At 40.4% G+C, this 14,170-nt stretch overlaps 1 protein-coding gene across 5 annotated transcripts in view; it reads right to left on the bottom strand.

Moving 5' to 3' along the window:
- The window catches only part of cnksr1 (connector enhancer of kinase suppressor of Ras 1), a 30,443-nt gene that overhangs the window by 7,199 nt on the left and 9,074 nt on the right, over positions 1 to 14,170 (bottom strand). For 4 of the 5 annotated variants that reach the window (XM_078277119.1, XM_078277120.1, XM_078277122.1 and 1 more), the window contains exons 5-11: positions 11,239 to 11,280; positions 10,999 to 11,118; positions 7,777 to 7,836; positions 5,735 to 5,803; positions 5,400 to 5,525; positions 3,712 to 3,827; positions 1,934 to 2,079 (exon numbers count right to left, since the gene is read on the bottom strand). In XM_078277119.1, the coding sequence (XP_078133245.1) occupies positions 1,934 to 2,079; positions 3,712 to 3,827; positions 5,400 to 5,525; positions 5,735 to 5,803; positions 7,777 to 7,836; positions 10,999 to 11,118; positions 11,239 to 11,280 (679 nt within the window). The remainder of the gene's footprint in view (positions 1 to 1,933; positions 2,080 to 3,711; positions 3,828 to 5,399; positions 5,526 to 5,734; positions 5,804 to 7,776; positions 7,837 to 10,998; positions 11,119 to 11,238; positions 11,281 to 14,170) is intronic. The other variant, XM_078277121.1, reaches the window with a different exon arrangement.

The raw sequence follows: 14,170 nt of genomic DNA, 5'->3' as shown, positions 1-14,170 counted from the left end.
GAAGTCTTTCCGGGATATGTTATCCCAGAGGACTCCGGAGGCAGTTGCAAGGTACCAAAGGGCCTGAAGGGCTGCAGCCTCTGCCGTGAAAGAGGCAAAGCAGCGAGTGTGGGAGAAGTTCGGAGAAGACATGGAGAAGGACTTTCGGTCAGCACCAAGGTGCTTCTGTGCAAGCTGTGTACAGTAAGGATGGGACACTGTTGACCTCAACTGAGGAGGTAATAGGGCGGTGGAAGGAGCATTTTGAGGAACTCCTAAATCCGACTAATACGCCATCTATGGTAGAGGCAGAGCTGGAGGATGATGGGGGATTGTCATCAATTTCCCTGGTGGAAGTTGCTGAGGTAGTTAATCAACTCCACAGTGGCAAAGCCCCAGGGATTGATGAGATCCGTCCAGAACTGCTTAAAGCTCTGGGTGTGGAGGGGTTGTCTTGGTTGACACGCCTCTTCAACATTGCATGGAAGTCTGGGACGGTGCCTAAGGAGTGGCAGACCGGGGTGGTCGTTCCCCTTTTCAAAAAGGGGGACCAGAGGGTGTGTGCCAATTACAAGGGTATCACACTTCTCAGCCTCCCCGGTAAAGTCTAATCCAAGGTGCTGGAAAGGAGGGTTCAGTCGATAGTCGAACCTCAGGTTGAAGAGGCACATTGCGGATTCCGTCCTGGTCGTGGAACAACGGACCAGATCTTTACTCTCGCAAGGATCCTGGAGGGAGCCTGGGAGTATGCCCAACCGGTCTACATGTGTTTTGTGGCTCTGGAGAAGGCGTATGACCGGGTCCCCCGGGAGATACTGTGGGAGGTGCTGCGGGAGTATGGGCCATCCAATCTCTGTACGACCAAAGCGAGAGCTGTGTCCGGGTTCTCGGCAGTAAGTCAGACTCGTTTCAGGTGAGAGTTGGCCTCCGCCAGGGCTGCGCTTTGTCACCAATCCTGTTTGTAGTATTTATGGACAGGATATCGAGGCGTAGTCGGGGTGGAGAGGGGTTGCAGTTCGGTGGGCTGGGGATCTCATCGCTGCTTTTTGCAGATGATGTGGTCCTGATGGCATCATCGGCCTGTGACCTTCAGCACTCACTGGATCGGTTCGCAGCCGAGTGTGAAGCGGCTGGGATGAGGATCAGCACCTCTAAATCGGAGGCCATGGTTCTCAGCAGGAAACCGATGGAGTGCCTTCTCCAGGTAGGGAATGAGTCCTTACCCCAAGTGAAGGAGTTCAAGTACCTTGGGGTCTTGTTCGCGAGTGAGGGGACAATGGAGCGGGAGATTGGTCGGAGAATCGGCGCAGCGGGTGCGGTATTACATTCAATTTATCGCACCGTTGTGACGAAAAGAGAGCTGAGCCAGAAGGCAAAGCTCTCAATCTACCGGTCAGTTTTTCGTTCCTACCCTCACCTATGGTCATGAAGGCTGGGTCATGACCGAAAGAACAAGATCCAGGGTACAAGCGGCCGAAATGGGTTTCCTCAGGAGGGTGGCTGGCATCTCCCTTAGAGATAGGGTGAGAAGCTCAGTCATCCGTGAGGAGCTCGGAGTAGAGCCGCTGCTCCTTCGCGTCGAAAGGAGCCAGTTGAGGTGGTTCGGGCATCTGGTAAGGATGCCCCCCTGGGCGCCTCCCTAGGGAGGTGTTCCAGGCACGTCCAGCTGGGAGGAGGCCTCGGGGGAAGACCCAGGACTAGGTGGAGGGATTATATCTCCAACCTGGCCTGGGAACGCCTCGGGATCCCCCAGTCGGAGCTGGTTAATTTTATATATATATATATATATTTCGAGGGCTTATGCGGTAGTAATTCTTTCATATCTCTTTAACAAAGAACACCTGTCTCTGCGAAACCCTCTCTGCATTATGTTTGGTCCAATATCCTGCTTCAACAACTGAAACAAGATGCTCTCTTGGTGCCGAAGGCCCGAGCTTCCACCTGTGTTTCTTACCTGAGGCTGACAGCAGTGACTGCCTCCCCCGTTGGCTTTGATATGAAGTGAGAGATGGACTCCCTATCAGCTCCCTGTCAGAGGACAACTCTGATTCCTCATGTCCCATAGGCTGCTGATGTACCTCTTCACTGTGAACGGCTTTCCTGCAGTGGGAAACACATAGAAATAGATCAAAACAACTCACTGATGGTGCATTCAGGTGCTTCTGAGAGGCTGTAATGTCTGAGATTTGAGATGCAGCTGTACTGGTGAGTTAAAACAGTATACATTACCTTTATTGTCTTTTAAAAAGCTGAAATATGACTATATGCTGTTTGCCAGTAGTCTAAAGTGTCTACTTGTTTTTCTTTCCTTTAGACTGGAGTTAGTAATGTGTCACAATGTGACAGGATTATTTACAACTTTAATGCACCATCCCCGCCTACTCCCTCCATTTGTCTGAGTTCATCTGCTCTCCATCAGCTCTCACTTACTCTTTTTGCCTCTCCATCACTCTTTTTCCTCCCTTCTCCATTTGTTCTTTTTTTTCCCTCCCCCTTGATTGTGTCTTTCTTCATCTCTCCAAAACTCCCTCATGTATTTTTTTTTTTTGCTCATCTCTTCCAATTCTCTCATTTCCAGTCAGCTGTAGGTTGTGGGTTTACGTGGTGGAATTTATGACATTTGCAGTGTGTCCTCATCGCAAACTTACCGGGTCCTGGCAGATTAAAAAGGTCAAAAGGGTTTGTGGGAGTTTCAGCTCTACTGAGTAAACCCTTAGTAGTTTAGTGAACCAAACTTGACTGTAGAGTTATAACACTTCTAAAAAAGATTGCTTTGTATTGGTTATATTACAAATTAAAACACTGTATTTGAGAAGAGAGACTCAGGTACGGTGAGATGAGTTGCTTCTAAGGACTTCTTTCATTCACTTTTCATTTAGCACATTCTGATTATGTATGGTGTTTTACAATTACAGGTACCCTTTGGAGTTTTCTTCAAAACACATACAATTCTGTTTACATTCAAGACTTCTCAAACAAAAGGTTTTGTATGTATCAATGAAGCCTATCAAAAATGCTGAGTGCATTTCCTTCCTCATAAAACATTTGACATTTTATTGTTTGCTATCAGTCTTCTTCCCTCCATTTTGCTGGTGCATTGCTACATTTCTTGGCACATTACTGCCATCTGTTGGATAGTGGAATAGAGTGAAACCATTGGAAGGAATGTGTATCATCTCAGCTCAATGGTGTTTTAAGCCCCCAACGTCTCCTTCCAGACAGCACTGCGGCCGTTGACTTTAAGGCACCTAAGCCTAACCTTAACCCTAACCCTAACCCTAACCATTGCCTAATCCCAGTGCAGCGCTGCCTGGAAGACACCGATAAACATCATCTCACCCGTATGCGTGTGCACAAAATATAAAGCATTGCCCTATAATGCTACTACGTGATAAATTCCTCAAGGTACCTTTACTTTACACACATTTCATATTTTAAGTATGGTACATTAATGTATTTTGGTCGCTTGAATCATTCAGCTCTATGCCATGGCTTTCTTCGGCTGAGCACCTAAAAAGACAACTAATTACAGCTCATTTCAGATAGAGCTAATTTAGAATAAGAGATCATTAATGCTCTCACCTAAAAGACAGGGAAGAGGAGATTCTCATAAAGGGAAGGTTCAGGTTTGTAAAAATCAAATTAAAATCCAATATCCACAATGACCTGTGCTCCTAGAATTATTCAAAGGAATAGCTAATTAATAGAGGGAAAGCTTAAGCATGCTCTCACCTAAAAGACAGGGACCTGACAGAGGCTGTTACCCTCTCTAATATGGAGTGTCTCGGATTCCCCTCCTTGTCCTCTTCCTCCTCCTTGGACCTCTCTTCTTTCTCCTCTTCCTCCTTCTGAAAAGAAATCAACTATGTGAATGTGCACACTAAACTGTGTGTGTATTTAGGGGTTAGCGGAGCTTCATATGCTCTTTCTGTGGCTTAGGAGATGAGACAACAACACAGACACAAACACACACATACACACACAGTCTGTGAAGCTCTCGCTAAAAGCACAGCTGATTAACATCTTTTTATGTGCATTTTCTCCCCCTACGGATGCAGCTAGATCAGAGATTAACATGGTAATAGTCACAAGGGGGTGTGAAATGTGAAATGTGTGTGCGCTTGTCTCAGATTCAGTATGTAATTCAGTGTGTAGTTCAAAGATAAACAACAGTCGCCATAGTGACTACTGAGACTAAGGGCCCTATTTTAACGATCTGAAACGCAAGAATCAAACGCCAAATGCAAGTAGCTTTGTGGGCGGATCTCGGGCGCTGTTGCTATTATACCGGCGGGATAAATGACTCTTGCGCCCGACGCAAATCTAAAGGCTGTTACACACCAACCAGACGGCCGACCGTTGGCAGAAAAGGCAGTTGGACTGATCAGTCTCCCCGAGTTGGTCAAAAAAGTGCCTCAGAACACACCAAAGCGACGAGACGTAATACGTCTCCATAACAGCAGGCGGCGCTAATCTGTATTGTCACCCAAAAAAATGAAAACCGGCAGCTGATTGGACGAACGCAAAATAGGAATGATACATGCGTCGGTGTACAAAGTCAATTGCGCTGGGTGCAAGATAGGGCCCTAAGTGTTTATGGAAATGGATCCCAGGAGATGTTAAATGGAAATCGAAAAGGGGATTCTCATACCAGGGACGCTTCAGGTTCCTCTGACATAAATAATCCAGTTTCTGTAGGATGATTTGATGTTTCAGCCCTGGGTGTAATTATGCTAAACATGAACTAAGTGGTAGAACATTTTAATTGTATGCAACAATAACACAGTTGACTTGGTGTTTCGTCTAATGGCTTCACAAACAATTACACATTTTCCAAACACATTTTTCAAGCCCACGTGCTTCTAAAGCATAGTATGAGTAACAAGAATAATATCGTTCCTAAGACAGGTTGAAGTGGTAATTGTGAGTAATTGTGCATGCTGGTATACTGTGATGATATGCAGTTTTTCCTAATGTTCTGTCAAATGGGGGTTGGAGGTGAATATACTGTGTGTGACACATGGATGAGACAGCAAATGATGTAATGATGCACACAAATGTTCATTAAATATCAAGAGATTAGAAAGTAATGGATAGCGCAAACACATACTGAACATTCTGCTATTCTTCCAATCAATATTTTTAGATATTTTTTGTGCAAAATGTTTTGTTTTTGCTAGAATCTCCTTCTGAACAGGACCAGGACAATCTAGTTTTGAAGACACTTCATCATGGACTAAAGTGTTGGTAAATGGTCATTATCCATTCATATAGCCATACCACATTTGCTGGTTTGCAACTGAGCACAGTTTCCTTTTTAAACAGAAAGGTACATACAGTGTCCAGACTTTTCAATTTCTACTTGAGAAGTTGGTATAGTTGATGGAGTGATGAGGTGAGTGGAGGAGGACTTCCCTGACCTGTGTGGAGGAGAGCTGGACTGGGTTTCTGCGTCGCACTGACTCGGGAATCTTCTTCAGGACCAAAGTCACTCCGTTGGGACTCTCCCGCAGCTTTTTTACAAGGTTAGCTCTGCTCCAGCCCACCTGATGCAGCAAAACAGATGATTATTTCTCTTTGAAGGTTATTGTTTCAGACACTTTGCAGGAACAGTAACTGTACGGAGGTTTATCTCAGTTACTTTGGAGCTAAGACATAAAGCCTAAGACTGAAAGAATCCCACATATTCAGTGCTATGGAGCAGTGCAACATATACGCAGGCTTGCACACACACTGTATATTTTGTAACTCTCACCACTATCTGGTCGTTGACTTGAATCACTTCATCACCAGCCAATATCTTTACATAGGCATCATTTGAAGGCTGCAAAAAAAGAAGAGAAAAACAACACAAATAAGAACTCATACTAAATAACTTTTGGTCATTTTTGTTTTACTTTACTTTTTTTGTGCTCTTATCCACTGTGACATGCAATAAATGATCTGGTAGAGATTTAGTGTTTTTTGTAGTACTGTACGTTTTGACATGTTTTGTGGATGTAGAAGTTTTTTCATTTTTTTTTAGGTATAATGGCTTGTTTATCAACTCCTGTTAAACACAGTATATTATGGCAATTTTGACATATATTATTTTTTGTCATATCACATAACTGATTTGTGACTACAGACAACAGACTATAGAGCTATATAGCACATTTCCAAAAATGAACAATACCTGTAACAGTTATTCTTGTGATGTGGCAGTTACATAAAAGGAATAGCTAACTTGGTATGGCAAATAATTAATAAAACGTATATTGTCTTGAGGTATCATCATATCACCCACGTCTAATGTTGTCCCGAGGAAATCCAAAGGGGAACCAGTGAAATGGCACAATGACTTTGTGGACACCTTGCAGTAATAGTACCCCAGGTTGATTTTATAATTGTATGGGTACTTTCTCTGGAAGCCAGTGAGGCTGAGGCAGAAGAAAGATCATGCACACAGGCTGTACTGTGCGTGTGTGTATATATGTGTGTGTGTGTGTGTGTATGTCAGTGGTCACGTCTCTTCTTAGCAGTTAGTGATGTAACTGCAGTAGCAGGGGAGTCAAGAGTACTTTGCTGTTGACATAATGTATCAAAAACATCTCCATCTTTCTGTCCCACAGGAGAGCTGCCCTCGCACTCATTTCACAAGCCCTCCTTATCGTGGCTGACACTCCTCCATCTTTCCATCGCTCAGAGCTTATTTTACAAGCCCACTTTTATCCAACAGATCTTCGGCTTTCTCAGAAAATCATGTATCTCTGCTCATTCTATGGGATGATTTTATTTTACTGGGTTCATCCAGTTTACAAGCGACTATCAAATCACTCAGAAGTAACTAGTCTGATAACTCGTCAGTTTATCTCCAATTTAAAGAAGAAGCTGTAACCTTATTAAGAGTAAAACCGACAAACAACTCGTAAATTATAAATATAACACATGGGACTTTTGTGTGTAACTAATACGCATACATAAATATTGTAAGCCACGATGTGTCATGTACTGTAAGATGTTTCTTTGTTTACATTCAGTTTGCAGTCAGCAGCATTTGGCCCAAGCAGCCTCAAGAGTATATTTTTAAATACAGTGTATTTGTAGCACAAGGGCTCAGATTGTTTTCCATTTCAAAGAAGTAAGTTAAAGAAAGATAAGCCAACAGCTAAAAATAATGTCACACAAAATAACTTCCAAGGGGATTTCGGCTTATTCCAGAGCTCATGCTTCCTTAATAAATTAATCAAAATCAAAATGTTATACTTCAAGTGTGCAGAGCAGAATTCATAGTAGAAAACAAACATGATTGTAATCAAATTGTATTGTCACAAACATAGATGTAAAACTGATCATTCTTCTATTTTAGTTTTGCGCTTCACAACTGAAAATATACTTAAAGTTCCTTCTAGAGGAGAAATCCTGACAGACAAGTGCAATAGCAGATCCAAACGTTTCAATAGAAAACATGGAAACGAGTGTTTAAGTGTTATCTCCTGCAGAAATATGTGACAGACCTGAGCCACAGAGTCACAGCGTGTTACCGCTTACACTTGTCAGCGCACTTTTTAACAAGACAAAGCCGGTTCAGAAATGAAACAATGTGAGACTCTTTTGGATGTAATCCCACCAGCTTTTTTTCACGGGGCTCTTGCGAAGACACAAACTGTAGTTCAAGTTAACCTCATGGTCTGGAGTTCGAAAGGAGTAAAGGTTTGAGTCACGCTGCTCCTAAGAGGATTGGTTAAGAGCACAGAGATGGTTAACCCTGTGTGGATTTGTGGGTCATCAGTGATCAAGTAAATAAGAGAGTCTGACCTCAGCAGCAGTTCCCGTCACATAGTGGTTAATGGAGCCGGTGGACGTTATCTCAATCCCCTAAGAAAAAAAGAAAGAAGAAGAAAGAGATACATTTCAGACTGATAACCTACATATTAGCAATATAGAGAAAGCTAATTTTACACATCACTGAGTCAAAATTATTCACCATAATGGACATGTAAACATTGCCCTATCATGTTACTGTCATCGCTGATGGAGTCTGCGGGGAGATATTGATGTCTGTCTCCAGATGTATTGATGGTTCAGCCTGTAATTACCCCTCAGCCGGCCTTGATAGATTATTTTGAGTCATAATGGACGTGGGGAGAGCCAACTAATCACACCCCAGAAAGCACAGATCACATAATCAATGCGTATTACATGGCAACAGAAACATGAATGGATTCAAACTTTGAACTGAAAAGAGCACACCAAAAAGAGCCTAAGAAACCATTTCCTCCCATCACTCATAAATATATCATATTATATAATATATCAACTTATTTGCTAAAAATATCCAGGTCCTTTCAAAAGCTGTAGCTATACAATTCAACAAAATACAATATGATGAAGAAGTACAATACAATTCTACAGTCATTCAATTCAAATGTAAACCTCAAAATGTCATGGAGTTATAACATCTTACACAAAGCTGAATCTGTGGTTCAGCATACCCCCCCCGCCCCCATTTATTCAGGAGTATCTACACATGTATAAATAGTTTAAAGCAGATATAATGTGAGCAGGTCAAGGGAGGAAATTTTTTGTTTTTAATTGTGTTTTACAGTGCTCTTATTTTTACTAGTCTTTTGCATGGTTTGTTTATTGTGTTAATGTTGCATGCTTTTATTTTGTAGTAGACTAGGTCGATTTTCAGATAATGTGACACCCTCGGGCATTTTTGAGTAAAAGTTGGCAAAGTTTTGCTCACCTCTGGTTTTAAGAACCTGGCTTTTAATGTTTTAATTTAGGAATAATTTCATCAAAACTTAAACTTATCAAAAACCTAGGTGGCATTGTCGGCTGCACATTTTTTTTAACGAGAGCAATTTTAACCTACCCCCGTCTGTTACAATAAGACAAAACAGATAGTAAATGACAATGTAGTAAAAAGTGGTAATAATATAAAGTGTCTTCATAGAATAAGTTATAATTCTTGACAAATACTCTACATTAAAGATCCCATATTATGTTCATTCATACTTTTTTTTTCAATTTTTTATTGTATATACTTGTATTTTAGGTTTCTACTCGAACATGTTTAATGTTCAAAAACTATTCTCATACTGACTTAATCTCCACCGTCTCCTTTTGTGACTGGAATACATTTAAATTGGAGAAAGATGAAATAAAACGCTTTTACTTTTAGATTGACATTTACTTTATGAATAAAGCAAGTGTACCTCAGTTTGTACATTCAGTAATTATAATTGTTCTGGCCTAATGCTTCTCTGTCTGTCTTAAGTTCCCATTACTTTCAATCATTCAGTCAGTGCGTTTACATTTAGTCTATGGTTTATTATGACCAGTTGTACATTGGCAGAGCGCCACCTACTGTACCGGACGTAGTTACTCCCATCAATCTTCCCATTCTTCCCCGTTATTCACTTAATACCCAGTTACTGCTGTGCATGTAAACACACTAATATCGACGGCAGACCTCGTTTTTTTTCAATCAATTTCTCTGTCAGCTGAGGTTAATTAGGTTTTGTTGCTAGTTGTTAAGCACATTTGTTGAAATTATCCTGTTCTACTATGGAAAAATTGTGAAATTACTCCCAACAGTTTAGCTAAAACCCACTCCTTTTACACACCTGCAGCCACCCAGAGATGCACAATTATGCGTCAATGGACACAGACAAAATGTATGCTTGACTTCAGTGTCAGAGGTGATAGAAGTGAAGCTAGAAAATCCGCTTTTAAGACAACACAGAGATGATTAGGATGGCCGAGTGAGCGAGCACAAAAAAATTGGACTGCTACGAGAGACTTTTACCTAATGGGCTGAGTACACAAGGAGGGAAGGGAATTGGACAAATGTATACTTAGAAATAAACAAAAAGGACAATTTATTCTGTGGATAATAACAAGCAAAGAAGATGGCTATTATTGTTGTACTGAATGTACTGACTGAAGTATAAGGCATTAAGAGAAGAAAAGCGGCAGAAACAAAGTTATGTATGAACAACTAGACACGGTAGAAGTTTTTGGAGGAGTAAAAAGAATAGAACAGGGTACAGGAATAACCTTGAGTTAGATGAAGGAAGTGATGAGTGGAACCAAATGATGGAAAACTGCAGGCAGTGATGAAAGCAGAAAATTAATACTGAAAATGAAAGAGCGAAAGAAAATAAGAGGCAATAGAACGGTGAGAGAGGTTTTATAATGATGGTAATAATGAGATGGTAAGATGCTGCACAGAGGAGACAAACAGAAAAAATCGATTAGGGGTGACCAGGAAAGTAAAAAAAAAGAAGCAGAACTCTTACTGGAAGAAGAGTTTAAAAATGAGCTGATGGAGTGAAAAGTCATGTAGCCTAATTAACACTAAATCTTAGTGTTGGTTTACAGTTTCTAAAACATTTTCATGTTAATCTTATTGGAAGAATTGTACACGGATGGAGATAATAATAGTGAGCCAACGATTTATTACAACTTTCATTATTGAATAATCTCATTAATATTTTCTTGATTAATGAAAAAAGTAAAAAATGAATTGCCCAAATTGTGATGATTTTCCAAAGTCTAAGGTAATGTAATGTCCGAATAACAGTCCAAAAGATATTAACATAAACATATTCACTGTCAGAGATGAGAGTCTTTCCAGTTGAAAGGCTGAGACTAGGTAATATTCAACAATGTTTCTTGAGCAATATATAAATTGATTACCAAAATAGTTCCCAACTACTACACTGTTGATTGATTAATTATTCAATGAATTGCTTCAGCTATACTTCTTATACAGTGAAACAAAACAAATCATTCCTTTGGTTGGACAACTGGTCCCCAGACCATATTTGGAAAACCTCAGATTTTAAATTCTGTAGGACTTGTGTCAAAGAGTTAAATCTACATTCAGCGTGGTAACTTTCTTATATTTGGTGCAGTTAATGTATGCTAAAAGTGTTAGTATTTAATATAGTAAATAGAATTTGTACATTTATACAGTTCTACATTTGATAAAGACAAAGGGAGTTATTAAGAACAAGAAGGCTTTACCAGCTGAACACCAGGTGACACAGGCACTAGGTCGAAACTCTCAAGCTGAGCAGTGTGGGTAAGAAGTGTCTCAGGGCTGGAATTTAGTATCTCATCACACACAGACACCAACTGACGGCACTAGAGAATGAAACAAACCACCATTTACTATCAAGAATATCTCAATCAATCCTTAAAAAAAACACAAAAAAAAACTAAAATTACTTATAGTAAAGTAGGCAACAATATACAAATACTTACGACAGATATGATGTCCTTTTCTTTTTCATAGACACTGGTATCCTGTTGGATGAGTGAAACAACATAACATGACATAACATGAGTTCCATCTAAGCAGTGTACCACAATGACACCACAGCAGCCTTTATAATGCTGTAATTGATTTGTGGAAATGGGACAATCTGACTCAAAACGTGTGTCCTATTTCCTTTTCACAGCATGAGTCAAGTGAAAGACCGAAGGTATCCAGAGACAAGAGAGGCATCACTCCAGAGCTTTTACTGGTATTTTATCCCAGCAGAATCTACTCTTGTATAAATGGAAAAAAAAAAACATAAAACATACCACTTCTTCAATGAAATTTGCAGTACAGCAAGTGGGCAATCGATTTTGTGGTGTGTAATATCCACTTAACCTGAGGGCTCACACTAATCCCCCACAAGCACATGCGTGTACACCACAGGAAGTCAGTGGTCAATGTCACAAACTGCTTAATCTCTGGTAGGGAGGAAGGTGTTGATAATGCACCAACAGGCATTACTTTGACTTTGCCCGGGAGCTGGAGAAATGAAGGGCAGGCTTTGAATTGAGGGGATAAAGAGAGGTTAAAAGAGAAGAGGGTAGATGTTTACACAGCGTATGTGGTATAATTTCCAGGTTACAAAATCCTGCTGTGTAAATTGAGACAGTGGTACCCCAGGCCTCATTCAGGTTAAAGCCCAACATGTTCTTTAGAGTTGGGATTACACTACATGACACAACATTGTGGTTAAACTGTACTGCTTAATCCTAATTCTCCTCGATCGAGATTTCATTAAAGGCTTCTCTGTAAATCATCAAAGTCTCCCGAACCTTCTTCATGTATCCAGAGTCAAGCTGCTCCTGAGTTTTTACAACGACAATATTCACTGATGATAGACCAATGCCGGTACCATTACTCCCTAAACTAATTTGCAACGCCATGACGATGTGATGAGTTACATAAAGTACTAGGGAAACTAATCCCTGTGAAATGTAACAAGGGATCAACAGTGAACCAGGTTGGATTTCTGGGCTGCTTAAGGCTGTGACACAAGGCTGCAGGGAGGGGTACGACAGGGAGAGATTGAGGGTGGGGGTGTGGGGGGTGTGTGGTTATTCCCCTTGGGCATTTAAGTGTGGATACTTTAGAGATGCAGAACCTGCAATATATTGATTTACACCACAACAAACCACTAAAGGTTGTGTAAACACCTAAAGATGTTCAGATCTTTATCTCGATCCCCACTTGAGCAAAGTAGTCTTGTCATGGCACGCTAGCTATATGCAACAGTGACTAAGTTAGTTAGTTAGCTATTGTAGTAAAGGCTTCATTCACAGCATAAACAGACAGATATTTAAAATTCTAAATTACGGAGGAGCTACAACATATTATGGATATGATGGATATGGTTAATTTTAGCCACTAAGAGGAGTTTATGCCACATAATACCATAAGAAACAAGGCAGTCACGAGAACGGTGTGCAGCCATGCTAGCAGCTCTGTGAACCTGCAGCGTTGAGCTAAATGCTAACATTAGCATCCTAACATGCTCACTATGACTATGCTAACATGATATAATGTTTACTGTGTTCACCATCTTGGTTCAGTGTGTTAGCATGCTAACATTTGCTACTTAGCACTAAACACAAAGTACAGCTGAGGCATTTGGTTATACACCAAATAAAACATCACCAACGTTATTACAGTTCATCCTGAAAGGAACATTAGTTGTACCAAATGTTATAGTAATCCATTCAATACAGTAGTTGTTAACACATTTAATTTATAACGGCAAATGTAAACCTTGTAGTGCCGCTAAAGAAAAGTCAGAGGATCATTAAAGTCAGAGGAATTATTCCTCTGGGGACTGTGAATGTCCATAGAAGATCTCATGGCAATCCTTCCAATAGTTGGTGAGATATTTCATATTTACTTTCATGCATTCACTGTTAATGGTGTTACAAACGCTGAAACAGTGGTTTAAACTCAGGACAGAAACATATGACTTGATCCACCTGTAGCCTAATTATGATCTAGGGTATTAGTGGTAGTAATGGTAATAGCAACTCAGGTTTAAATCTGGTTGCCACCTCCTACCACACACCATCACTTCTGCTTTCACTTTATTAGTAACACCTCTTTCTTTACAGCATCTCACCGTTGCTTTTTAGACAAAAGGTTAAAATACAGCAATATCCAAGTAGTACTTGGAGCCATACCACTGGAGGCTTCCCCACAACAGTAGCCTACAACCTGTTTATGCATTTCCTTTTAACAGGAAATGACACATTAATGTGTGTGAGGTGGGTGTCAGCTACACTTCTGCCCTGAAACATATGCTTACAACCACAAATACATGCAAATCACTTTCTGATTAATTGATGCTACTAAACAAAAGTCAAGAGTGCCCAAAAACATCTTAAAGTATAAAAGAAATATCTTGTATATACATACATTTTAAAGTTCAAATACAGTTACAATTTATTTGCACACACATGGATAAAAAGCATATAACACCTATGACATATGAGGCCTTCGTATTTAGGTCACAGTGTGTTATATTGCTGAGCCAGAGACACAAGAGGAGAGGAGATGAAGACGTGAAAAGAGGAGCCTCCAGCATGTTCATCACACTCCCTTCTACTCATTTCTCCTCTCAGTAAGATATTAACTAAAATACATCACTTGAAAAAATTGAAAAGCTACTGTTTTTAAATGAACCCCTCAGGTTTTGCAACACAAGATGTATAACTGTCCCATCAGACAGTACAGTTTCTGTAGAGATAAACCACTTTCAGTTCTCCATCAACTAAAGCAGAACAAATGGTCCAAGATTTAAAAAAAAGAAGAAAAAAACAATAATTTCATTATATGGACCTTTTTGAGCAGCTCTGTGCCCAAACAACAGCTCAAACACAGACTGACATTCAA

This window comes from Sander vitreus, chromosome 20 (assembly GCF_031162955.1).
Source record: "Sander vitreus isolate 19-12246 chromosome 20, sanVit1, whole genome shotgun sequence".
Classification (NCBI taxonomy): domain Eukaryota; kingdom Metazoa; phylum Chordata; class Actinopteri; order Perciformes; family Percidae; genus Sander; species Sander vitreus.
Note: the sequence above shows the minus strand (reverse complement) of the source record. Positions and strands in the feature narration are given on the sequence as shown.